The sequence below is a fragment of the Solea senegalensis genome, linkage group LG8 (assembly GCF_019176455.1).
Source record: "Solea senegalensis isolate Sse05_10M linkage group LG8, IFAPA_SoseM_1, whole genome shotgun sequence".
Taxonomy (NCBI): domain Eukaryota; kingdom Metazoa; phylum Chordata; class Actinopteri; order Pleuronectiformes; family Soleidae; genus Solea; species Solea senegalensis.
In genome coordinates this window covers 3453692-3480874 of record NC_058028.1, presented here as the reverse complement: position 1 = coordinate 3480874, position 27183 = coordinate 3453692, and the positions used below count along the sequence as shown (strand labels likewise).

The 27183-nt window shown below is 37.2% G+C and overlaps 4 protein-coding genes across 11 annotated transcripts in view; 3 read left to right on the top strand and 1 right to left on the bottom strand.

The window, feature by feature from the left end:
- Positions 1-853: 853 nt before the first annotated feature.
- On the top strand, positions 854-4261 carry LOC122773715 (junctional adhesion molecule 3B-like). Its single transcript, XM_044032597.1, has 4 exons — positions 854-997; positions 1548-1677; positions 3598-3649; positions 3739-4261. Exons 1-4 carry the CDS (start codon positions 988-990, stop codon positions 3772-3774), a joined length of 228 nt encoding a protein of 75 aa, XP_043888532.1. The 5' UTR covers positions 854-987; the 3' UTR covers positions 3775-4261.
- A 1917-nt stretch (positions 4262-6178) lies between these two features.
- On the top strand, positions 6179-11667 carry LOC122773962 (vacuolar protein sorting-associated protein 26B-like). The gene is made up of 6 exons (XM_044032982.1): positions 6179-6872; positions 8739-8895; positions 9058-9222; positions 9544-9719; positions 9816-9958; positions 10626-11667. Exons 1-6 carry the CDS (start codon positions 6650-6652, stop codon positions 10761-10763), a joined length of 1002 nt encoding a protein of 333 aa, XP_043888917.1. The 5' UTR covers positions 6179-6649; the 3' UTR covers positions 10764-11667.
- Positions 11668-12334: 667 nt separating this feature from the next.
- On the bottom strand, positions 12335-17132 carry thyn1 (thymocyte nuclear protein 1). Of its 3 annotated transcripts, none has more exons than XM_044031295.1 (8): positions 17048-17132; positions 15633-15691; positions 14732-14910; positions 14020-14088; positions 13821-13913; positions 13616-13711; positions 12727-12877; positions 12335-12466 (listed from the first exon to the last, which is right to left on the bottom strand). In XM_044031295.1, the coding sequence occupies exons 2-8, from the start codon at positions 15679-15681 to the stop codon at positions 12420-12422; spliced, it is 684 nt and encodes a 227-aa protein (XP_043887230.1). In that variant the 5' UTR covers positions 15682-15691; positions 17048-17132; the 3' UTR covers positions 12335-12419. The 3 variants fall into 3 exon arrangements, with proteins under 3 accessions (XP_043887230.1, XP_043887231.1, XP_043887233.1); XM_044031296.1 differs by lacking the exon at positions 17048-17132 and adding an exon at positions 16909-17026; XM_044031298.1 differs by lacking the exon at positions 17048-17132 and adding an exon at positions 16922-17026.
- Positions 17133-18321: 1189 nt separating this feature from the next.
- Positions 18322-27183, top strand: part of synrg (synergin, gamma) — a 45549-nt gene continuing 36687 nt past the window's right edge. For 5 of the 6 annotated variants that reach the window (XM_044031293.1, XM_044031292.1, XM_044031290.1 and 2 more), the window contains exons 1-5: positions 18322-18403; positions 25498-25538; positions 26301-26446; positions 26692-26819; positions 26961-27066. In XM_044031293.1, the coding sequence (XP_043887228.1) occupies positions 18369-18403; positions 25498-25538; positions 26301-26446; positions 26692-26819; positions 26961-27066 (456 nt within the window). In that variant the 5' untranslated portion in view covers positions 18322-18368. The remainder of the gene's footprint in view (positions 18404-25497; positions 25539-26300; positions 26447-26691; positions 26820-26960; positions 27067-27183) is intronic. The other variant, XM_044031294.1, reaches the window with a different exon arrangement.

Sequence of the window (27183 nt, the reverse complement as noted above, 5' to 3'; positions counted from 1 at the left end):
CATGGTTACAGTTTTCTTCTAGGTTTAAGGTGAGGCATGAGACTTGTAACCAGAGAGCAACCTTTTGCATTGATTTAGTTAGATCCTTGGCAACCTCTGTAGCACTCTTACCATGAGTATATATGACAGTGTCGTCTGCATACATTGTTATGCTGACATCATCACACACGGAGGGCAGGTCATTTATGTATATGCTAAAAAGTAATGGCCCCAGAATTGATCCTTGTGGTACTCCCAGTGTGCATGCTTTAAATGGTGAAACTATATTGTTTACATGTACACACTGGTGACGGCCACTATGATTTGATCCAGTTTTGGGTGTGTGACGAGAGAGTATAATTAACAAGTTTGTGAAGCAGTTTGTTATGATTGACAGTATCAAAGGCCTTACGCAGGTCTAGGAAGACTGCACCAACCACTCCTCCCTGGTCTAAGTTGGTTTTAATGTCCTCAAGGAGGTACTGTAGCAGCAGGCTGTGTCAGTGGAATGTTTTTTCTTGAAACCAAACTGCAGGGGATGTAAAAGTGCCTTGGATTCAAGATGGGCAAATGAGTTGTTCCGCCATTGCCTTTTCCATGACCTTTGAGGCTGTTGGGAGTATGCTAATGGGGCGATAGTTACTGACCTCCTGTGCATCACCAGATTTATGGACTGGAGTTACTATAGCTGTTTTAAAAATACTGGGAAAGATACCTTAATTTATGGATTTGTTTATTATTATAGTTAATTGTGAAATGACAGACTCTTTATGTAGCTTTAGGAAAACAGTGTCCAGGCAGTGTATGTCTTACATCTGTAAGACAATACAACTGTATTATTGAATACATTTCAGGTCCATGTCATAGAATGGACATAAAAAACACATTGTTCAACCCTCTGGAACTTGTCTTACTCAGAAATTTCGTCGGGTGAGGAAGGAGGACGCGGGAGAGTATTACTGCCAGGCCAAGAACGACGCGGGACACGCACAGTGTCCGCCGCAAACCATGGAAGTCTGTGAGTGACGTGTGTTTGTGTCAATGTTCTGTGAAAACATGAACCCAGAAACCAATAGTGAAAATTTTACATGAAGGAGACAGACATTGTATATTTCAAGGCTTCGAGTTACAGCTACTGAAGTATATTATATATTTTTACCAGTGTTGTAATGTAACAAAGTTCAAATACTTAATACATAATAATACATTCCCTCTAACTGTCTTTGTCACTCGTTACTACCAAATACAATCAGAAGAAGAGTTGGTATTATGGTCTGTATTTATATAGAGCTTTTCTAGTTTTGATGAGCTGCTTTACACTACAGTTTTCACCCGTTTTCACTCACTCACTCACTCACTCACTCACTTACACACTCACTCACTGATTTACACAATCACTCACTTACACTCTCACTTATTCACTCACTCACTGTCACTCTCACTTACTCACATAAAGAATACATTTTTGAAAGATCACATGGTAAATCTCTTATCTCAAAGGCTCTAAACCCCCCCCCCCGCTGTTTAAATCTGATATGAGATAATCTGTAATCTCTGTTCTGCTGCAGATGACGTCGACATCCTCGGGATTTTCCTCAAGTGCTTTGGCGCGGTGATCGTTTTCTTCTGTGTGACCGCGTCCATTTGTCATTACCTCAGACGTGGATGCTTCCACAAAAAAGGTCACAACGACAACAAGTGAGTACAAATAAAAACCACACTGTGTGTTTTTTAACGTCACACTCACTTCCAACAGAAACAAACCTGTTTTATTCCCAGATTTGAAGAAATTATATCATGAGACAACATATGGTCATCATACTGTGATTAACCCGTAGATTTTAGGGCTGTAATCAACCAAAGAAATTCATGGTCGACTGAAGCCCTGTAATTTCGACTCAAAATCGACTATGCTTTCGGCTGACGGCTCTGAAAGCGTTTTGCATCTCGTGCATCTGCGCAATATCATAACGCACGATTTCCGAAAATATACTATCAGCGCGATATCATCTGTTGAGGAATATTTAGATAATTTGACAAGTTAGCTTACCGTTTTTATATGATATGTTTGTAGTCAAACTATGATACGCAAACTGTTGCTGGCAAACTTTGCTTTTGACTTTTTTTATCGCCATCTACTTTTGTAAAATTCTGCCACACTGCCGATGTCTTTGACATGGATGTTAGGGGAGGACTGACTGTAGCTCAAAATATATATATATATACATATATATATGTATATATGTATATATATATATATATATATATATATATATATATATATATATATATATAAATACATATATATGTATATATATATATACATATACATATGTACATATATATATATAGTCTTTCTGTCTCCTGTGGGTTGGGCTAATCCAAAATACTGAAAACAATGGGGGCTGTTCTCTGAAGACTCGCTGTGATCTGTGGAACAGGGGTGCACCCCCATTAGCACTTGGTACATTCCTCCAGATGAAATCAAATTAACCATAGAGTGTATGAAATTAAAACGGCAAAAAAGTCAACTTATCAGAATTTGAATCGACTGATTAATCGACCAGTCGACAGGGACTTTACAGCTCTAGTAGATTTGCCTTCAAAAAAAGTTACGTTTTTTATTATTGTTTTAAACCAACATCAGTACTTTACGTACATATCAAATATGAATGAATTTTCAAAATTTTTAACCCTTAATTTGCCAAGTTTTTGTCATGGTGCACCATCATTTTATCGTCTACTAAAAAAAGTGTTTTTTTCATCAAAAAGCGTGATTTGAATGGGTTTCAATGAGGACATTTTTGTCAGTAGGTGTGTTAGTGTGAGTATTTTAAATAAAGTTGTTTACAATAGACTAAAAATAAAAAAATACATGAAAAATATTTAGAACACTCAAAAATGCGCAACCATTTTTCAACAATTTGCATGAAGAAAAATATTAAAAACTGAAAGGGTGAAGTGCCTGTGGTGACTTTTCCTGGTTTTGAACACTGTTGCTTTGATAATCATCATATAATATTGAAAACATTAGTGAAATACACTAAATATTATATAAAGTTAAAGCTACTGTGGTAATATTATATATTATTATATATCTTTACATGTTTTTATTGTCATATACAGTACTGTGCGAAAGTTTCAGGCACCACCAGCTCTGTTGTTTTTTTCTGTCTGTCAAATTCTATGATCATTGGAACTGGAATGACGTGATGCGACTTAAAGCTGGTCTTATATGTTAGTGAGTTTAACTCATATAACATGTGTATGTAATGCTCAAGCATGTCTTGAATAAACCTGGCGTAATAGACTTTTTCTTTAAATGTAATAGTAGGACAAACACAGGATTTACCAGTAACATTAATTGGGGTTCTACTCCAGTATTAACAGAGCTATGTTATTGTTCAAGTATAAGGGTAGATCACGCTAAATATTTGACACCTGTATGTAGAGTTTTTCTGATTTTGAAAACTGCATACATATTTTCTGGATGTGTTCCAGTAAAGTGATAAAAAATAATTATCCTCTATTGTCATTATAGCATTGCTAAAACAACAAATCAAATGGTGGCCTAAGACTTCTGCACAGTACTGTACTTATGACGTATGTTTATTTCAGTTATAACTGGCCAGCTCAGCGTGACGGTGTTGACTACGGTGACGCAGACGAGGTGAATAACAGTATTTTTGCACGTTTTATTTACTCTGAACGAACGACAAGGACTGTTGGACTCATTCTATTGATACTGATTCTTTGCAGGGCCACTTTCGCCACAAGAGTTCGTTCATCATTTGACGACCGAGAGAGAGAGCGAGAGAGAGAGAGAGAGAGAGAGGAGACAAGATGGAACCGAGGCAAAAAACAAACACAAACTGTTAAGGTTAAACTTGCAACAATGAGACGTAACATGGCACATGATTCTCTGATGCACATCAAAAGCAAACCAACTTGCCAAAGTAATTTTAAAATCATTTTGTAGCACAGTTTTCTCTTTTATTTATAAAAAAAAAAATGTATTTGGTTGGTATTGATTTCCATTTGAAACATTTGGTTTTTACTACGGAAGTTTTTTTCTGCCACTTTCTGAAAAAAAGGCAAGCACAACTGAGTCATAATTATGAGACGCTAAGTCATGATAATAAAATGCTAAGTCATAGTCTCTTACAATTATGAGACGCTGAGTCATGGTAATGAAATGCTAAGTCATAGTATCTTATAATTTATAACTTAATATCTCATATTTATGACTTAGTAGATCATATTTATGACTTAATGTCTCATATTTATGACTTTATGTCTCATGAACTGAGCCTCCTTTTTTTCCCCCAAGTGGCAGTAACATGCCTCCATATTTTACATTTTAATTTAATTAAGTTGTTTGGGTTTTTTTTTACAAATTTTCCAGCATATTATTATTTATTTTTATTTAAGAACACCAGTTATGTCAAAGCTGTGATATTTGCTCCACGGTGTCAGAAGCTGGAAGCTGCGTCAGTCTGTCCACATTTTCTCCGGACAATTTTGTTAAAATTCGTAATCTTTTTACCGAGTACACTGACATTTTTTTTTGTTTTTTTATTGTTATTATTATGTTGTTGTTTTTGTTCATAAGTTTGTTGCACGTGGGGGGGAAAGGTGAGGAAATTGCTCTTGTAGAAACTGTCGTTATACAGACAACTAGTAGCAGACTGCAAAAGAGTGATTAGCTCTAATTGACATGGCACAATTTATTAGCCTTTATTATATTTACATACAATAGACAAGTATTTACGAGTACAGAATAACCACTGAGTTTGAAAACAAACAAACACATGTATCCCACTATGCTGCAGAATTATTACAGACTATAACGGTGGTGGAGTATGATTTTCAGAGTGCTGTTTCTGTGTATAAGTGACCTTCTGTACTTACTTATTCTGTTAGTATTGGACATATTGTCCAGTTTTTTTGATTACTGAGTATTAATGTACATAAATATACATATTTTGACCTTTTGATTTTCATACATTGCCCTCCATACCTTATTATGTACATATGGCGATAAAACTGTTGGAAAATAAAATGTACAGTATTTACTGTTGGGTGTGTGTGTGTCTGCAGTGTCGGTGATAACCGTTTATTCTTTATTTGTGTATGAACTCAGGAACTGTTCGTTTGATATTACTGCTACTACATGTTCATGTTATTTTGTTACTATTAAATACAGTTGAACTGTACATGTTTTTGGAGATTCTGAGGTTTTTGTGAAAAAATATTAACAGCAGAGGCTAAAACATACTATTTTACTGCAGTATATTAACAAAGTGGACATTACGATTGACATTACATGTTTAGATTTAGATTGTTTACATATACAGTTCATGTGCTGTGTCGTATTTTATGACAATTTAATAAAAATATACACAAAAAAATAATCATATTCCAGTCATCAAATGTAAATCTGCAAAGTAACAGTGATTCTTGGATGGAAATACTCACAATAAATATGAAATAAAGGTGAGTAGTGAGTAGATTTACATAGGTTCTGAACTACATTAAATGCTTTTTTATATTTACTATAATGTTAACTAATATTTCTACCTCCTGCAAACATTTTCTTTCATATTTTAGATTAAATCTGCTCCATTTTGTGCATACTTCTGAGGCAAAATGCTCCACAAAATGCTTAGAAGTGGATAAATCAATGTCACACAATATATACATTATATGAATGTCTACACTCACAAGACAATACATAATATACATATAAACAGTTGTATACATCACAATATACAATACAATATTGTCTGATAATAATAGTTAATATTGCTTAATTATATATAATTAAATCCTAAAAAGCAAGACTTTAAATCAACAACACTTATGTAGATTTATACTTGTGTTTATTTATGTCAGTTATAATTATGAACTAAAATCGGTATTTACTAGTTACATTTTACTTTGAAGGTTTTGTATTTTTTTAATCTAATCATTTTTAACATAGATTAAATAGTTTGGACAACAAAACAATGACAATCAAATAATAATAACAATAATACTCACAATAATAATAATAATATTGATAACAATAATAATATTGATAACAATAATAATAATAATAATAATATATAAAATCATTATTAAATCGCTCGAGCGACCATTTCCGGTCTGAGGGGCGCAACGCTTCTCTGCTCTTATTTTGAAAACCTCCCCCCGGAACTAGTCGCGTGGGTGCAGGTGGCGCACTTCCTGTTCGTTTGACAACATTATTCGTACGGCTGTTTTTCTTGTGTCAGAGGAAACAAACATGTCGTTTACGTCATCCTCGCTGTGATGACTTCGCTGTGACGTCATCAGGAGGAAACGCAGAAACGGCTTGACTGCGCGCGGACGCGTTTCTGTGCGTGACTTGGCTTCACCCGTGGAAATGAGCGCTGACATGTAGCTAACGTGGAGTTATTCTCCTGTGGAACGTTCTCGTCTCTTTCAGGTCGGGGTTTAGGGTCCTTCTCTTTCAGGTCAGGGTTTAGGGTCCTTCGGTTTGCTGTTCGTGCGTTTCCGGTCTTTTGTCGCGCGCCTGTTGTCTACTTTTAGGCGTTAGCAAGGTTGCGTTAGCGGGGTTGCTAACCAACCACGCACACACAAACGGAGCTTTCGCAGTAGCAGCAGCGCAGACCGTCGTGACGTCACAATGAGTTTCTTCAGTTTCGGACAGAGCGCAGAAATCGACGTGGTGCTGAACGACGCGGAGACGAGGAAGAAAGCGGAACACAAGAGCGAGGACGGGAAGAAGGACAAATACTTTCTGTTCTACGACGGAGAAACTGTCAGTGGGAAAGTGAATGTGACCCTGAAGAATCCCGGGAAGAGGCTCGAGCACCAAGGCATCAAGATCGAGTTTGTGGGACAAATAGGTACGGAAGAAAAATCACAAACTTAATATAATCCAGAAGTGTTAAAGTATTACTTTACTCTACTTTCTGTTAATTCTGTTAACAGGTAAACTATTACTGATTGATCGGACCGATATTTTTGCAATATTTTAATAATCGGCATTGGCCAATTATTATTTATTTATCAGACAGTTATTTACGTTTTTGTTTCTCACAAACTTTATTAATGTTAGTTACTAAAACTTAATTTAAAGTTTCTCTCTCATGTATTTGATATTAACTTTATCCATTATTTGTATTGAAAATGGTCGATATATTTGTACTGCACTGCAATTCAATATATTTTTCTATATCAGCTTGATGGGGAAAAAAACAATATTGGCTATAAAATATGGACCAACATGTGGAAAACGTGGCATTATTTGTCCATTGACTGCCCAGATTTCCAAAAATTGGCATTGGCCATAGAAAAACCTTGATGTCTAACATAGAGGAATGGAGTTAGTGATTATGTTTATTGTTTATAAAGTACATTTAATGCCCATGGTACTTTTTACAGGATCAGATAAACACAAACCAGGCAATCATATATATTATATACAGTTGAATCCAGAAGTTTACACTATATAAAAAGATGTATATGCTTTTTTTCTCACTGTCTGACATGAAATCAGACAATTACTTTTCCTGTTTTAGGTCCGTTAGGATTACCAAAATTATTTCTATTTGCTAAATGCCAGAATAATAAAAAACAATTTTTTATTACTTTCTTCTGAGTCAGAAGTTTATATACACTAAAATGATTATGCCTTTAAACAATTTGGGAAAGCCCAAATGAAGATGTCATGTCTTTGGTAGCTTCTGATAGGTTTATTGACAGCATTTGAGTTAATTAGAGACACACCTGTGGATTTCTTTTAAGCCACACCTGAAACACTCTGCTTCTTTGTGTAACATCATGGGAAAGTCAAAAGAAATCAGCCAAGATATCAGGAAGAGAATTCTGGACTTGCACAAGTCTGGTTCATCCGGACCTAAAACAGGAAAAGTAATTGTCTAATTTCATGTCAGACACTGAGAAAAAAAGCATATGTGTCTTTTTATATAGTGTATGTAAACTTCTGGTTTCAACTGTATATACATACTGTATATGTGTATATAAAAGACATGAACCTGAATATATATATATATATACTGTACATGTGCTATACAGTATAAAGTTTTAGGCACCACCAGCTCTGTTGTTTTTTCTGTCTGTCAAATTCTGTGATCATTGGAATTTGGAATAAAGTGATGCGACTTAAAGCTGGTCTTATATATTAGCGAGCTGTCAATGAGTTTAACTCATGCAACATGTATATGTAATGCTCAAGCATGTCTTGAATAAATCTGGCGTAATAGACGTTTTTTACAGCAGATATTTCTTTAAATTAAATAGTAGGACAAACTTTATTTTATTTTTTTTGTAATTTTCTTACTATATTGTATTTTATTTAATTAAAATTTTTTTATTCTATTCTAATTTCTTAACTTTCTTAACTAATTTATAATGTAGCCAAATACAGAAATATTCTAAAACATAGCCAAAATATGCACTAGCCAAATCTTAGAAACTTAAAATATAGCTGAAATATTTAGAATAAAGCCAAAACATGGAAACATACTAAAATGTTGGACATTTGATGAGCATATTTAGCAGATGATACTGGGCCAAAAAGATAATAACAACTGTGTTATTTCTATCTTCTTAAGTGTCATCGTAACATGGAGTTGTCATAAAATAACATGATTCTGAATCAATATCATAAAGTCAGTAGAATTTAATTACAATGTCGATATGCAAATATGTAATTTTCCTCCCTTTCCTTGTATTTGTTGTTCTTTCAGAGCTGTATTACGACAGAGGAAACCATCACGAGTTTGTCTCTCTGGTCAAAGATCTTGCGAGACCTGGTGAAATAACTCAGTCACAGACGTTCGACTTTGAGTTCACTCACGTGGAGAAACCGTACGAGTCGTACACGGGACAGAATGTCAAGCTACGGTTCGTTTGATCATTGACTCTGAAATCAGTGACTCTTTAACTCTGTCGCTCACGTGGAAACACGACAAAAACGGAGCGGTCACACTTTTCTTTATAGATAAATGTTTACATCTATGGTTCAGATGTGATGAAACGTAAACACTTACAGGTTTGTGTTTGCAGATATTTCCTCCGTGCGACAGTCGTCAGACGACTCAATGACATCAGTAAAGAGCTGGACATCGTTGTCCACACACTGAGCACGTACCCCGAACTCAACTCCTCCATCAAAATGGAAGTCGGAATCGAGGACTGTCTCCACATCGAGTTCGAGTACAACAAGTCCAAGTGAGAGTCGTGGCCTCTTTAATACTTTCACATTCCCTTGCACTGCATACTTTTACGTTCCCTCCTCGTAATACTTTTACATTCCCTTGTAATACTTTTGACTTCCCTTGCACAAGTTATTACGAAAGAACGCAAAAATTCTGCAAGGGAAAGCAAAAGTTTGCCCCTGAAACATTTCCCGTCCTGACCCTAGGACGCCTCCGTCTCATAGATACACACTTGCCAAAACTGAAAAAAAGTTCAGTTGCTAGTTTATTTTCACCATTTAATTTTCGTTCTCTGCTTCCGTTTTATTGATTTATCTCTGATTTTTTTTTCCAGGTACCATTTGAAAGATGTCATTGTCGGAAAAATCTATTTCTTGCTGGTGAGGATTAAGATCAAACACATGGAGATCGACATCATCAAACGTGAAACGACAGGCACCGGACCCAGTGTTTACCACGAAAACGACACCATCGCCAAGTATGAGATCATGGACGGCGCTCCGGTCAGAGGTGAACAGCACTCACCTGTAATCGTCACCTAATCTCAATCCTCAATTAAGATTAGATAAATATTCATCCGGTTTCCACGGGTTGTATTTATTTCAGGTGAATCCATTCCCATCCGGTTATTCCTGGCCGGTTATGATCTGACTCCGACGATGCGAGACATCAACAAGAAGTTCTCAGTGCGATACTACCTGAACCTGGTGCTGATCGACGAGGAGGAGAGACGCTACTTCAAACAGCAGGTGGCGCTCTAAGCAAAGAAGAGAACATGCCATGTTCATGACCAATCGGCGTTGAGATTCTCCGAATGACGTCACATTATTTTTGTGTGTTGACACGCGGCAATGTACGACACACTGTACACAAGACAATTTAACTCTTGTGTAAACGTCTGCAGAGAAGAAACCGACAGTTTTGTGACACAATTTGTGACTTGATTTGTCGCACAGATCCGTGGCTATCGTGGCTAGCGTGGCGCGTGATAAATGTGTGACGTGATTTGTTGCGTAGCTAAGCGTCTATTGTGCTGTGGGATTCATTTTGTGACACGATTTGTCACGTAGCTCCACAGGATTATTTTGTGACACGATTTGGCGTATAGCTCTGCAGCCATTGCATATTTTAAAAAGCCAATTAAAAATTGGCTTTAGAAACGACCATTTCCATTACCATCCTGGATTTAACTGCTGTTCTTCATCCTTATTTATAATTTGTATTTCGTGTATTCTTTTAAAAATGATTTATGTTGATTTACTCTGCTTTAATTCACGTGAGACGGTCCCATAATTTAACCCTTGAGATTGAAACACATGCACTTTTTAAAGTTCTTCATTTTTTTCCTTTAAGGAGTAACTGCTCCCTCAGTCTCCTCCCAAGCAACTGAAATTCTTTCTTCCTCCCCGTGTGCAGGAAATCACGCTGTGGAGAAAAGGCGACGTGGTGAGGAAGAGCATGTCGCACCAGGCCGCCATCGCCTCCCAGAGGTTCGAGGGCTCGGCAGCGTCAGAGAGCGCACTGGAACAAGCCGCGAAGGAGGAGAGCGGATAGAGACGCCGTTGTCGCCGCCACCGCCCACCACCAGTCCACGTCTGCGACAAATTAGCCCGACAACTGATCAACAACTCGTCAACAAGCAGCAGGAAGAAGGGAGAGTGACGACACACAGTATGTGACCGTTTCTTTTTCCATGAGGGATTTCAAACGGCTGCTGGTCTTCACTTTCCTCATTCATTCATTCATTATTTTTTTCTGTACGGGAATCAAATTAATCACCTGTCACGATATTCACTGTGTAAAAAAAATCCCTGTATTTTTTAAGATTTCTTGTTTGTTACGGTCTTTAAGCTCGTTTGGGCGTAAAATTCATGCCTTCATTAACGTGACGACATTCCATGTTTAACGTCTTCACATTGTTTCGAAACAGGTCAAGAAATCGGAGGTTAGTTTTTTGCACTGCTTCATTTCGTCTGTTTGGGTTTGTGTCGTCGTGTGTTTCTATAAAAAAAGAAATGGAAGTGAAAACTGGAATCTTTGTTTTTCCTTTTTGACCTTTTTAAGTATTATCTGACGCTATTTTTTTGTTTTTTAAAAACCTGTAAATAAGACCAGAGAAATCCTGTTGCAGCTCGTGTACGTGGATAATAGAGCACACGGCGCCACACAGTGACCGTTCATGTCCGTATGCTTTACCTCAGCATTCCAGTGGTGAGTGTTAGGAACGCGTGTCAAAAAAGTCTAATAGTATGAACTTAATCTTCTTTAGAGACTTGAAATTTGTGCCTCAGTGTTTCAAGCTAATGAAATCCTCCTGCCTCTAACATAACTTTAGTCTTTTAACCAGAGAAAAATGACTACAACTATCTATCTTTTGAAAAATGCTAATTACTAAACCCTCCCTTCCCCCTTGTTCCCCTGAAAGTCAAATAAATGATGCCAAATGAAAAACTAAAAACTGTCAGGGTCTTGTTTATTTTGTGCAGAAATGAATGTGATGACCCTGAACAGAGGGAGCTCCACTGTGCCCCAGGGGACTCTGACCACTCTCCTACCCAGGCTAGGGCCTCCCCTGCCCGGACACAAGCTTGTCATGTTCCCCTTTCCTCCCTGGAGCTCCACTCCACCCCAGGGGACTCTGTTGACTCTCTGGCCCAGGCTGTTGCCCGGCCACACAAGTCCTGCGTAACCCTTAGGATCCATGGAGCTCCACGTTTGTCACTTTTTGGCCCCAGGGGGCTCCATCCTCTGTCCTACCCAGGCTAGGGCCTCCTTGCCTGGCCACAAGTGGCCCATACATCCTCTTAGTCTTAGTCTAATGGTTTTCAGCTTCTTAAATGTGAATATTTTCTGGTTTCTTTGCTCCGTATAACAAAGAAATCAGTAAAACTGAATCATTTTGGTTTGTGGACAAAACAGGATATTTAAGAACATCATGATTTTCAGGTTTTGAAAACACTAATCAACATTTTGACCATTTTTTGGACCAAACAACTATTAGACATTTTTCAATTAGTTGCAGCCCCTAAATCTTACAAACATTAACTCCTTATTCCTGGGTTTCTGATGTATCATAAGTGTGTGTCATTCAGAGCAAGATAAAGAAATCCATAGAAGGTGTCATGTCATGTGACAAAAAATGCATTTATTATGTATATAGAATTAAGAAAGTGAGCATCACAAAAGCTGCAGTTTGAGGACGTCACGTCCTCACAGTGGCTCTTTGTCCTCCAAACTGAGGACAAAGTCAAACTCCTCTGTAAAGAGAAAAAGAACCACAGTCTTCAACAGGGCACTACCTGAATTATTATTATTATTATTATTATTACACAGCAGTACCCGCTCAGTGTTCCCTTGCATTTCTTATCCAGTCAAAAATGTTTTCTCAGGTTGTACACTGAGAGGTGAAATGCTGCCCTCTACAGTTCTAATGGTGGGTTCTATTTGTAGTTGGAACTCTCTATTTCTGAGGACAGCTTGGAGAGTTATTAACAGACAGTGTTTATTTTTTACGTACCGGTGGTGAGAGGCTGCACTGAGAGTCTGGCCCGAGTAAAAAGGGCCATGTCCTTCAGAGGACCGCCTTTGTCTCGATGCTGCAGGTGGTACTTCTTCAGCTCGGAGAGAGGAATGTAACGCTTCATCGTTCTCTGGTACTGGACGTCAACCTGAGATGGGAGAAGACAAAGTGTCCAGACTTCATTTACATTCATCTTGAGGAGGTGAGGTTAAAAAGTATTGTGTATATATAATGTGTATATTTTTTTGTCTATATATACATATAGATATACTGTATGTGGATATGAAGCTGCATCCAGGTCGTTTTTCTCTGGACTCATGAGAAGTTTGAGAGTGACAATACACAGTAAAGACTTAAAAATTCCACTTATAGTTCCAAAATGTACTTATAGTTTCAAATTATAAGTTCCAAAATCTACTTAAAATTCTACTTATAGTCCCAAAATCTACTCAAAATTCTACTTATAGTTCCTAAATCTCCTTATAATCAACCTATAGTTCTAAAATCTACTTAAAATTCTACTTAAGAGTCCAAAACATACAGCTAATTTTTCTACAGGGTGTAAATGGTTTATGTTTATTATCAGAAACTCTACCTGTTGAACTAAGACTGTGATATCGTGTCATATATGTATATAATGTAAATATTTTTAGTTTATGTATGTGGATATGAAGCTGCACACAGGTCTTTTTCTCTGGACTCATGAGAAGTTTGAGAGTGACGATACTGTACACCGAAATAAAATATAATCCACCGTTTATGATCACATGATATGACGTGATCTTAAAATTACACTTATTATTACCTCGCATTTTTAAGATCACTCCTGCTGTATTTCCTTGTCTTTATTTAAATGTTAAATGAAGGATATCATAATTATGTTTACCATGCTCCACTTTGGGTTCTCTGGTTTGCTGCTGGCGTCATAATGGACGTCTTTCCTGTCAAACTGCGTGTGGTCCACGTAAGACTCCTTCACGATCTTAAGAGGACAGAAAGACAGAAAAACATCTGGATATCGCCAAGAAGCTGCGACTTAAAATGTGACTAAATGATCTAAAAAAAGGCCTTATTTTAAAGTAAACCCTTACTTTCATGAGTCCTGCGATCCCCGGCTCTTTGCAGTTGCTGTGGTAAAAGAAAGCCAGTTGTCCTTCTTTCATCTGCCTCATAAAGTTCCGTGCCTGCAGGTTCACAGAAGATGACGTTAGTTTACGCCCTCACCTCGTCTTTCTCGTCCGTCTCCTAAACATCGTCTTCAAACATGAGGCGGTAAAGCATAAATCTCACCTGGTAGTTTCGGACTCCGTCCCAGCAGCCGGTCTGATCAGGCAGCTTCTTCAGATCCTCGATTCCAAACTGCAGAGTGAACCCACCCATTCAACCATCCATTCATCCATTCATTCATAAACAGTAAAACTGCAACAATAAATCCACAACTTATCAACTTACTGAAAGCAAATCAAAGGTCATTTTTAAAAAAAATCTACATTTAAATGTCGTATAAAGACATAAGACAATCGTACGTGTTCAGTGTGTTTCAACAAAATAATTATCTTCATTGCACAAGATTAAAATATATCACTTTTTGGTTTATAACGGGCAATGCCGTTGATATACAAGTCTAAAGTTTTGTTTCCAACATCAGTAGCAGCGCAGTTCAGCTTGACACGGTTCGGTGTGGACCGGTAAACCGCGATCCAGCTTGTATTTTCACCACCGGACACGTAGGGCCACAGAGTGATAGCCACATTAGCTCCTCTGTGTAAATCGCGGGGGGAAATCATACAAGCGTGATAGAGTGTAAAAACAGTCAGGTTCACTTTACCATCGCGTGTATCAGTTCAGCAAATGCAATGATGATAGTCTTGAGACAATAACATCACATGGGTAAATGTTGTGTCGGATTATAATTAATAATTTTTCACAATAAATTCCACCATGTCTCATATCATAGCCTTCGTATTATCATATTGTATGTCGTGAGGAGACGTCTCTGTACCTTTACATCGATCCCGTTCTCAAAGCGACTCTCGGGCTCAGACTTCATCAGCCAATGGCAGTGCAGAGAGGAGTCAGCTGATGATGATGGAATCTTCTGTTTATTTCCTCCACGGTCAACAGAAGCTGCAGTTTTCCTCTTACCACCAGAGGGCGCTGTTTCACCGTCATCGCCCTTCTCTGCAACGTTAAAGCAACAATTTAAAAGAAGCAACAAATTCATTACAGCTAGGGCTGCAACTAACGATTATTTTCATAATCAATGAATCCGTTGATTATTTTCTCCATTAATCAAGTAAACGTTTAGTGCATAAAACGTCATAAAATAGCGATCATTGTTTGTCAAACCTGGAAATGAAGACGTTCTCACAAACCAAAATGATTCACTTTGAATAATTTCACACTTATATGGAGCAAAGAAACAAGAAAATATTCATATTTAAGAAGCTGAAAAATCACAGAAAGTGGTTTTAATTTTTTAGAAAACACCCCGAATAATGGATTATCAAAATAGTTGACGATTCATTTAGTAATCAATTAATCGTTTCAGTCCTAATTACAACACAATTTAAAATAACAATACATAAAATAATAATAAATAAAATACCATTAACAGCCATTATTAAAAGTCGACTGATGTGGGGTTTTTCTATGACAATTTTTTAGAAATATTAATATTAATTAATGTAAATTTCTTTTGAAACAGGTCATCAAAAAACTAAAGAAATTAACTTTTGAGCGTTTTTAGCAAATCTGCAACATTTATCAAGTTTCTAAGAACAAAGACTACATTTAATAACAGGTTGATAAATAAATAATATAAAATATCCGCCTGATTAATCAACTTAACAATTAATGGGTCAACCTCTGGTAATTATGAGTCAGCGTTTTGGTTTGCTTACCTGACTTTGCTGTTTTTTTAACCACTTGGGCCTTTTTCTTCGGTGGCATCTCTCAAAGGCTATAAAGACAAACGTGACAGTTTCAATATTTAACATTGTTTACCATTAGATCTATTTTTTTACCCTAGATCTAGAGATTATATCAGATTACTGTGATTGGCAAAGCACACTATGAATGTCCTTATTTTAGGGATACATATTTGTTTTGCAGGGGAAAATAATTCAATTTTTACTAGTAATTGCAAAAGCACAGAGCTTCCTAAATTGGGGGCTGTGGCCCTCTAGTGGGCCTTTAAGGTATTACAGGTGCACCTAGGAGAAGGTTGTAAAAAATGTGTCCCTTTTTATTAAATCCACTTTATTTCAATGGTCAACATATGTTCTTAGTTTTGTTAATAATAAAGGTATTGATGTCTGTATATTCAGATTTAAATAACTATTAAAAAGGGCTTTGCAGTTATGTTAATCAATATTGAGATTATGATATCTATCTATAGATATTTTTTTAGGGCCTACTAATTTAGGATTTATGATATTAATAATTATCAGACATGTATTCTTTACATAAAGGTCTTATCTTGTTACCACAACACCTCCTACAAGCCAAAGTTATTGTTATCTCTCGTGATTACCCGATGCATATTTACTGTAAAGCAAAAATGTGGGTTTTTTTACACAAATATAATGGCAAAATATTTTCGTTTCAATAACTTACAAGCCTCTAAAGTAGCACCTGTTTCAGTAATCAGATTAACTAGTATCTGAGTTTTTAAAATAAAAAAATGATTGGTCACTGTAGCCTTAGAATTTTATATTTTCTTAAGGTAAAATTCTTGAGTCAGCCATCTTGTGGCGTCAGGAACAAACAAGGCAGAGCGTGCATTAGCTAACTACACAATACTGATAATTACGATCTTATCTTACTAGGCTACATTTTTACATTTTGCAAACTTAAAAAGTAATACCTTTAAAAAAAAGCTGTGGCTACATTGATGTTGACATCCTTTCTGGCATGTAAAGGCCACCATAGTTCCCTGACGCTCTTGGGAAAGAGAAGCATGAGCAAGGAGTCATTTTAAATCAATGCAATTTGCAGCCTCATTTTTAGATAACTAACTTACTTTTACACACTTAACCTTTAATTAGCTTCAACAAAATGCTCACTCATCAGTTGGCAGAGATACACGTTTGTACCATGTGAATAAAAACACAGTTTAATCATCATTCTGGAGTTTAAAAACCTGAGCAAAATCCTCAGAAATGACAAGAGATTTACCGGACTTTCTTAAGTTTTCTCACAACCCTGGATGACACGTATGACAAACCAAACGCTCCTTCCACGGCGTAACAACGGTGCACAGAAAAACACGCGTGTAAATGTGAAACGACTTAATATAATATCTTGTGAACTGTACCTTGAGCTGAACAGGATTTTAGGGGAAGTTGTCAGCCGTGAAAACCCGCCGAACAGTGCACACCGTTCACGTCACGTGACCGCGACAGAGTTGATAGAGCGCTTGATTTGTTTACCGACGCCTTCCGTCGGCGAGGAGGGGGAACTGAGAGCTGTAGTCCGCGGAAATGACGTATAAAACCTAAATTATTATTATTAGTAGTAGTATTAATAATAATAATACGTGAAGAAAAACATCGCGATTCGTTAAAGTTCGCGGCTACAGAAGGTTTAAAGGGACAATGACAATATTTCCACAGTACATATTATTATTGTGACTGGCATTATTCATATTAGTAGTTGATAAATGACCATTATTTTGTCTTCATAGACTTATCTTATCCTCGTGTACATAAAATGGAGAATAACAAAGAGAACTAATAATGAAAGTATTTCCTATCTGTGTAGAAATAGTGGCTGATTATTTTCAGACATATGAGAAATGTCACCCTCCAGTGGCAGAAGTTAAGTGTTACACGTTTGCAGAGTGAAATAATTGTGGAATTATTGTTATTCGTGTACAGAGCTCAGGTAGCTAACGTCACACAGCCCCAACGACGCAATTTTGGCAGTAAATTGAATTTTGAACCACTTTCCTGCTGACATGGCAGCGTGAGCAAACTAATGGCGTGTTGTAGTTGTAGGTCGGAATTTCCCACTTGAAGACAGGTAAGCTGCTTTAAGTTAGATTTCCGACTATTGCTAATAATTGCTAATAATGGATATCCCGATACATCTGCATCCATGCTTTATTCTGACTTCTCACATGGAACTTGATCAATGCAGAGGTGACATCAATCTCAGTTCCGATTTCTGTTGTAAATGGAACACAGCACAAGTCATGAGACATCTGGAGGCTAAAGTGACGTTTATTTTGACAGAAAATTAAAAAATAAAGACAAAAAATATATAGAAAAGTAATTATAATTAAAAAATGTCATATCGTTATATGATGATATGAAATATCTTCACATATTTTACTTTATATTTATGTTTCTTTTTTTTAATGAGTTCTCTTTGTTTTTGTATTTTTATTTAATTTACTTTTTATTATGACAAGCTCTACTAAGAGCTGCCATAAAAAAATGGTTTCAATAGTTTCACAGAAACGTCATTTTCTGTACCTTTCTGTACCATTTATCGCCGTTATCATCGTCGTCATCATCACTGACGTCACAGTACGTATCTGTTTACCTGACAGCACAAACCCAGGACTCAAACTCCCATCGTGCCTCTCGTCACTGCTGACGTCACCCAGCTACGAGTGACTGGCTGGTTTCAAGATGGCGCTGCGGCCAGGATCTGGAGGAGGCAGCAGGTATTTTAAACCTCTTTTTAAATCAACTCTCCGTCGAGAAATCGTCCGTGTTTGCGACGTAGGAAGCCGTGAAAAGCGCTTCGGTCTCGGGGGGAGAGCTGTAAACGCGGCGCAAGTGCCCGGGTTGCTTTTATTGTTGGTGTGTGTGTGCTGATGAGCTGGCCGGTTGTCAGGTGTCACAGCTAACGTTAGCTCGCTGTTCCTGCCTCTCCCTGTCACTGGGCTGTTACGCACTAACCGATTATTCCCCCCCTCGATTAATCGCTCAATTGTTGGGTCTGTAAGGTGTGAGAAAGTGTCTAAACCTTTAAAATAACGAAACACGATATTAGGCTATTTCTCGATATCCGATATGCTGATGTATCGGGAGTGCTTGGGCCAATACCGATATATTGCATAGGCAATCTAGTCAATTCTGTAGATAAATTAACATTATATTTTTCGTAGCAGATGTAAATATATGTTTTCTAGCAGTCTATTTAGCCTACTGTTGTTATCAATAGTCATCAGCAGGCGTGTTTGCTGATATCTGATAATCTATTTTAAAGCTAATATATGCAGATACTGATATTATAGCGACAATATCATGCTTCCCTAATTTAAATCAACAATGTCTCTTTAGTTTGTCATCAAAGAAAATCGGTTTTCCTGGTTTCTTTGTCATGAAGGACAAAAAAAATGAAATTCACATGTAAGGAACTGAAAAAGCTTATTATTTGTTTGATTAAAAGAAAAAAGAAAAGAGTCTAACAATCAATCAACTGATAACCAATAAATTATTGTGCTACCAGAGTGGACCACTATCAATTTTGTAATATTAATAATATTTACACATTATGTTCATGACAATATCATAATATTAACACACTCACTCTATTCTCTGTATAGGTTATTATATCTCTTGCTCTTTTGATAACTAATGATTAATGAGACATTTATTTCGAAATAAATTATACAAAAGGTTTCATTTCCTGAAGTTATCATACTTGGAAGAGATATTTTGCTAATAACTTAGCTATACTAGCCTTGTATTGTGTCAGTAAAAGTGGGCAGTGTTTAAGAACATGGGGTTCATGTTATGTGAAGGTATGACAGATCGTTTTTAAAGAGCTTATTTTTTACTTTTTTTAATGTAGGGATGTGAATGATATATGTGAATATGCGATATTACCAGACATTGCGATAAAAAGCGGCATCATTCACATAGGGTAGAAATGCTAGAGTCCGCAATAGAGACCAAACGATACACAATAATATTGTGCATTGGGATGTCCTGAGACCACTTTTTTGTGTCCGATACCGATAGCAAAACCTCAAGTATCTTCCGATACCGATATTATTCCGATACAGTCATTTATGAACTTTGAGTCATTTCAAAGACATGGTTCTCCAACAACGTAACAAATATTGTGCTCCCCAAAAAAAGAAATAAACAGCCCCCCCAAAATACTTTTTCTGATATTTATTTATATTTTAACTGTGTGTGCAGTGAAGCATGCGATCGGATTCTATATTTTTATCTGTCCAATATCCAATCTAGTGATTTTGACCAGTATCAGACCGATACTGATTTCCATCCCTACTTGTGCATTGCGATAAAATTCTCTCAATAAGTAGATTATTTTGGTGGATATTTCATAATCGGTACCATCGTCAAGGAAGCCAATTGTTGCAAATGCCGTCTAGAAAGTCAACAATCAGTCTATGTTAAGGGTTCTCAAGCACTGGGTCGGGACCCACAGATGGGCTGCGAGAGAATTTTTGTTTTATTATTACCACCCCCCACTCAAACTGATTAATCGATTATCAAAATATTTTATTTTCTTAAAGTTTACACGGGCAGAAAGCCGTGTCTTTTTATGTCTATGAATCTTTTAAAACAAAAAAGTTGCATACTTTAACAATTATAACAGTTTGGTTGTGAATTCTGATTATTTTAGTTCGAATTTTTTTGTTGGGGTAGCCTTTATTTACCTCTTGTTAACACGTCTTTATTCGATTACATAACAAACCCCGTCACACACCACATACATACTCCTCTCTGTCTTCACAGTATGTGAGGTAGGAGTTAAAAAGTATTTTATTGAAGCTGTAAGATGTTGTTCTGCAGTGGCAGAGGAGGAGGAAGAAAAGCCTCATGTGTTTTTCATGGACTGAACTGGAGCAGCTTTAATAATAGATCCTCACGTTCTGAGTCTCCTGACGACGCAGGTGATACTGATCTGACAGGTGAAACCAAAGACGTCACGTCTGACTGTGTGGACAGTGAGAAAGAGCTGCTGATCTTTTTTTTTATTCTGCTGATGTCTGGATGGATTCTGGAAGTGAAATTACACACAAATAACCACTGTAGCGACACTGGTTGATTGTGTTTTTGTCTAGAAATCAACAGAATGTGAGAATTTGTTATATATTAGTTTCCGAACTTTAACTTCCATTGATGATCCACAGAGAAAAAGGATTGTATTGCTCATTTCGTTTCCTGCAGAACATTTAAATCCCTCTCTCATCCATCATTCCAAAACTATACGTGATGTGAATGAAATAATGATTTGGATAATTTTGGTGGAAAACCAGGAGGTGGCGCAGTGGTGTAGTGAAAGTATCAGTATTATTCATACACGTTAATGAAAGTAAGTAAATAAATCACTTTATTTTTTACCACTTAAGTCGATTTGTTTTTATCGCTTACTTTTGCGTCATGTGAGTGTAAACCCGTGAGCGTGTGACAGAGATGCATGATTTCTATATGACAAGGTCGTCATGGCTCAATTGTGCAGATTTCTTTGTACTCGGAAGACTCACCGACGGATGACCTACTGAATGTCTCATGATGCTCCATTGTATCACAATGAATGTCTTATTCTGTAGTCGAGGTCAACCATGTGGGATTTTCTGTGGCTGATGCTGGTTCTTTTTTTTTTTTTAGAAATCAGAGCAGCTGATGGTATATATTTAGTTGATATTCTTTTTTTCCTCCACCTGGTTAAATAAAACCGTTTAATGTTAAAAATGATACCATAACATCCCTGGTCTGTCTCCTACAATCTACATTGTATGTCAATCACTGTGTGTACAGTATTTTAAAGTAAACTATTGTATTTATGTTCAGGTTACAAAAGGGAATGTTGTATAACTTAAAGAAACTGTGTCATGTACAGATATAAACATTTAGTTTTGTCATACACAGACGTGCAAGCAAAAACATGACAGGTTAATTTGTGAGTAGAACTTTGCTTAATTCTTTCATTGAACACCAAAACATGAATGTTGAGTGAAATATTCCTTACCAAAAAAAGGAATGGTTGGGGCTAGAGCTGAAACAATTAATTACTCGATTAATCAATCACTAAATTAATCGTCATCTATTTTGACCATCGAATAATGTTTTTTTTTTTTCATGATTAAAACAAGATTTTCCAGCTTCTTAAATGTGAATATTTTCTTATAACAAAGAAATCTTCAAAAACTGAATAATTTTTGTTTGTGGACAAAAACAAGACGCTTGAGAACGTCATCATTTCCAGGTTTGACAAAAACTGATGGACATTTTTTAACATTTTCTGACATTTTATGGACCAAACAATGACTCGATTAATCGTGAAAATAACCTTCAGTTGCCGCTCTAGTTTTTTGTGGTTCTATTCCTAATGGAAAAATACGTACTATACTGTACCAAACTAAACTGCTCTACTCACTGGAAACACAGAAACATGTGCTTGTGATTGAGGAATAACATTGATATTCAATTTTTTTAGCCACAGATTATGCTACATTGTTATTTACTAAATATATTTAAGTTCCTAAGCTTAAATGTTGAACATTTCCACTTCTTTCCAATTCTCGTTAATTCCAATGGAAAGTTTCCAATTTTGACAGTTCACATGGTTTTTGCAGCCTTTACATGAAACAGACCATGTATATAGATATGAAATAGGTCAAAAACCAAAAGAAATGTAAGCAAAAATGCTATTTGAATATTTAATTTTAAAGTGGGAATTTTAACTGTAATTATACCTTTTAATTAAAACAAGTTCCTCTGATTTTTCAGCTGTTCTGCTTTCTTTGCTCCATGTAACAGAAATCATTCAAACTGGAATCATTCTTGGTTTGTGTACAAAAACAAAACATTTAAGAAACACCATCATTTGACAATAATCAACCATTCCTGACATTTTATGGCCCAATATTAATTTACAGGGACAAACAATTGACGATTAATTTGATTATGAAATGAATGAATGAATCATTGCAGCTGCAAATGTTAGCTTGGTGTCCTTGGGCGATAACGAAGACAACAGAGCCTCTGTATTTTTGTCTCCCACTCGTCCACAGTTGTGTTGATTACAGGACAAAGACGCTGGCGTCCACACAGCTGCTGTCACAGCTTATCCCTCTCTATGTTAATCTGCCGCTCTGCTCTGCTATGACCTGATATCTGCAGCAGAACGCAGCACAGCAGCACTTCTCCAATAAAAGCTCTTTAAGCTGCACATTTCACACAAAGCAGATTACGACTTGGAAATGATGACTTGGAAAAACTAATTTAGCTTTCATCTATTTTTTCTCCACTTGGCTGCCGTGGAAATGACTTTTCACTCTATCGAGTTTCTGAAATATTCACTTTAAAGTACTGATGTCCCGATCCGATATTGATATCAGATATCGGTCCGATATCAGCCAAAAAACGGGTATCGGATTATATAGGACGGCCTCTAAAATCTCGATATAAGCGCTCCGATACAAGCAGTCCATTCCAGCACTTCTATCCAGCAGTGCCTGTTGTGTTGGATGCATGTAGAGCCCACATGATCACAACAACAGCGTGTTTGTGCTACTGCTATTTTCAGAGGCTAGGAAGCTGCACAGCGAACGCGAGCTAGCCGTTAGCACCACGCTAGCTCATCCTGAGGCGAGCTGCTAAAACAACATAAACCAGCGCCACCTGTCGACTTTCAACAGCCACCGTTTGTTAATTATACCCCAAAAACAAGCCATGCCAAGAGCTTTCTGTGCTTTAAATGTGTCCTGAAGCTCCACACACGGAACTAAGTACGTCTGCAGGGCCAGGCTCCGGGTTTACCTGCGGGATGAGTCACTCACCCTGAGTGGGTTGGGCTAATCCAAAATAGTGAAAACAAGGCGGGTGTTCTCTGAAGATACGCTGTTACCTGTGAAACACGGGTGCTCTGAAAACACCCCCATTAGCACTTGATGAAATTAACAATAGACTGTATGAAATTAACATGTCAAAAAATGTAATATTCTTATGTTAAAGGTTAACATTTATGTAAATGTATTAATGGGTCTGGTTTTTTTGCTGACTGTTCTCTGTTTAAGTAATATCACTTGATCAAGCCTATTCTAACATTCCACACTATAAAATAAGTAATTGAAGTATTTATGATTCGTGCTGATATCGTATCGATCTCGGTATCGGTATCGGCCAATACTCAAGGCTGATATCGTATCAGAAGTGAAAAAGTTGTATCGGGACATACCTACTTTAAAGCTGCAGTGCGTAACTTTTGTTGTTGTTGATATTATTCTGCTTCTCTTTGGTCAACTTTTATTTGTGTGCTGTGTGAAAACAGGCTCTGTCAAACAAAACTATCAGACCTCACTGAGGGAATGTTTGTATGTATACAGCAGCAGAGCAGGGGTGGGCAGAGAGGATGAGCCTTGAGATGGGGGATGGTGATATTTCACAGAATTTCAAAGTTAAAGTGCTTGCTTTGATATGGAATGGTGTATATTTCATAATTAAAAAATAAATATATATAATGCATACAATAAATCTATTATCAAAAATTGATAATTAAGTAAATAAAGTGGCCAACTGTAATTAAAACACTTAACAATCTTGCATACAGTATATGCGATAATGAAAACCAAATGTCTAGAAATACTACTATCAAAATAATATTGCTAGCAAATATGATTACAATTCAATTCTGTCTATATTGCGTCACGGAGGTCTTAGACTCATGGCCCGTGTGCCAATTTGGGACCCCTAATCGATTTAATGCGGCCCGTTACTTATAGTACAATGTTTTGTGTTTTTTTAGCAATAATGATATTAACAACACATAATTATGTGTTACATTCAACATTAGATTATATACACAAGCATGTTTAGTGTTTTAATTACAACACATAATGTACTTTTACATTTTTTATTCCATATTACATAATTCAATGTCAAAACAAAAACTTTTACTTTGAAATTCTGTGAGATAATCATCATAATTTTAGTTTATTGCAGTATCGTGATGGAATATCATCATGTTGCTCACCCCTTGGAGGCAGCAGGCCATGTTTTGGGCCACATGTAATCGGCATAATTGGCGAGCCGGGTGTGATTTGCAGGCCACAAGTTTGACACCTTTATCTCATCAAACTGCTGAAGACTTCTGAAACTTTTCGTGGACGCTCCTTTGTCTTTTCAGTCAAACGCCGGCCTGTTTACAGTCGTCTGTCGCCTCTCCTCTGTCTCGACATAAAACAAACAAACACTTCCCGTGTGCAGCACGGGAATGCAACTTTGCCACATGACCCCTTTATTGTGTGTGAGAGCCCCTTTGACCAGTGTTTTAAAAATAATGGACATTTGTTGACTCCATGCGAGTTGCGCACTACAGCTTTAAGTCCCTCCCTGCATCTCGAGGTTGTGGAGGGTGAAAGTCGACGTGCTGCCGTCTCAGGGAAGCAAAGGAAGGCCCAGCTGGCTCGTTGTTATCGTTTGTTCATGCCTCGTCAGTTCCAGCCTGAAGACGCGAGCTGTAATAAGTGATTTGACAAATAGCTGAAGGCCTGTGTGTGGTTTGGCTCGGCTCGGAGAACAGACTCCGTTGATTTTGGAGAGACCTCCACCGATTAAAGGCCCAGACTGTGACAAGAGTCCAAGTCGCCCGTGGAAACAAAACGCCACCAGTTCTGGCATTCTCTCTCAGTTCTGACATAAAATAAACATTTTGAAGCATCACTAGCGGGGGATTGAAGCTGTTTGTTGATCTCACAGACTAGAAGAGAAGAAAACCTTTCATCTGAGCTCATGCTTTAGTCTGATTTTTAATTTTTATTCTCCCTCCTAGTTTCATGTATCCTGTTGGAGGAGGTCTGGGGCCGCCTCAAGGTGAGTTACTCTGCAGTTATCACCCAAATACGTGTCACCAGGTTTATCAGCAGTTGACCAAATAAACAGAAACACATTTATTTAGTAGTTTTTCTACTTCTGATGAAGACAAAAAAGTAGAGGCAGTACAAAGAGGTAAAGAGAAACCTAAACCACATCATAAAATAAACTTAAGCAGCATTTTTTTCGGTTTATGAAAACAAAACTGTGTAAACTTGCATCAAAAAATAAGTAGATTTTACAATGTAAACGAGAATTCTAATTGCGTATAAGCACCTATTTAAGTTACTCCAAATCCTGTTGTCAGTGGTTTGCCGTGCGGGGAGCGTTTATTTCACCTCACTCGTCCACGTGCTGTATGATATCAGTATATTCTGATGCTAGCAATAAAAATGCTAGTTAATAAAATCGTAAAAAGTGCCAGCCAAATTTCCCGAAACTTGGTGAGAAGATGTTGGAGACCAAGACGAACATAAAAGATCGACCATAACCATGGCCTCAACTTAACAGGAAGTCAGCCATTTGGAATGTTGGCGTCCATTTTGCCCATTTGCACCCTACGTAAATGAGCTAGACACGTAATAGTCGTAAAGTTATCAGACGTTTTTGCCGATTTAGAAGTGCACTCCCCGACTTGTCTATCATGACAGCGCAGTCCTAGTTTACTTTAGATTTCTTCCAGTTATTGAGCACGCTGTGATATTTAGCCATATCTGCTGTAAGCAATGACTGCATTTATACAGTATGTGTGTGTGTGCGCAGGTCTGGTCCCCATGCAGCAGCAACAGCAGCAGCAGCAACAACAACAGCAGGGTTTCCCTATCGTTCCTGTCATGCAGCCGAACATGCAAGGCATGATGGGAATGAACTTTGGGGGTCAGATGAATCCTGGAGCCATGACCATGCAGGTGAGTTATTTATTTATCTTCTAGACTGATTATTTTCTATAAAATTAGTCCCACTATTTGTTCCTTTATACATTTTGCTTTAATTAATAAATGGATAATTGTGTTACTTTGATTTAACAATGGAGGCCTTTAGAAAAAGTCTCTTAACCCTGTTCTGAACATCGCTTTTCCATCATTATTACCAATAATATAGAAAATGTTGTTTCTTTGTTATCTTACATGTATGTTTTACTAAATCCTGACAGGGTGGGATGGCGATTGGGATGCAGGCGCCTGGGATGCAGTTCCTGGGTCAGCCTCAGTTTATGGGTATGAGACCTGCAGGACCTCAGTTCACAGCTGACATGCAGAAACAGATGGCTGAGGAGCATCAGTAAGACTTTTTTTATTTCATCATAGAGACTCTGCTCACTTTAAACTAATGTGGGAAAACAGACTTTTATTTAGTTTAATTTCTGTGGAATCTTCTTCGTCCTCTTTTCCAAATATTCTCTGTTGTCTTTGCACCTTTCAGAAAGCGTCTAGAGCAGCAGCAAAAGATGTTGGAGGAAGACAGGAAGAGACGACAGTTTGAGGAACAGAAACAGAAGCTGAGACTGCTCAGCAGCGTCAAACCCAAGGTGAATCTCTCTCCCTCCCCCCCTCCCCAAAGGGCAATTCAATTACTACAGTCCCCTCCAAACCATACGTACATACATGCAAGTTACAAATAAACAAACAAACAGGACCAAGCGGAC

Bases quoted from the DNA above. Each gene is read 5' to 3' on its own strand.
- LOC122773715 (XM_044032597.1), top strand. The intron at 1,678-3,597 runs GTGAGTACAAAT...TGTTTATTTCAG, and splicing joins AAAGGTCACAACGACAACAA to TTATAACTGGCCAGCTCAGC. The intron at 3,650-3,738 runs GTGAATAACAGT...GATTCTTTGCAG, and splicing joins ACTACGGTGACGCAGACGAG to GGCCACTTTCGCCACAAGAG.
- LOC122773962 (XM_044032982.1), top strand. From the start codon at position 6,650: ATGAGTTTCTTCAGTTTCGGACAGAGCGCAGAAATCGACGTGGTGCTG. The intron at 6,873-8,738 runs GTACGGAAGAAA...TTGTTCTTTCAG, and splicing joins CGAGTTTGTGGGACAAATAG to AGCTGTATTACGACAGAGGA. The intron at 9,720-9,815 runs GTGAACAGCACT...TATTTATTTCAG, and splicing joins GGACGGCGCTCCGGTCAGAG to GTGAATCCATTCCCATCCGG.
- thyn1 (XM_044031295.1), bottom strand. From the start codon at position 15,681: ATGCCACCGAAGAAAAAGGCCCAAGTGGTTAAAAAAACAGCAAAGTCA. The intron at 13,712-13,820 runs GTAAGGGTTTAC...TGTCCTCTTAAG, and splicing joins GGATCGCAGGACTCATGAAA to ATCGTGAAGGAGTCTTACGT. The intron at 12,467-12,726 runs GTACGTAAAAAA...TTCTCTTTACAG, and splicing joins AGTGCAGCCTCTCACCACCG to AGGAGTTTGACTTTGTCCTC.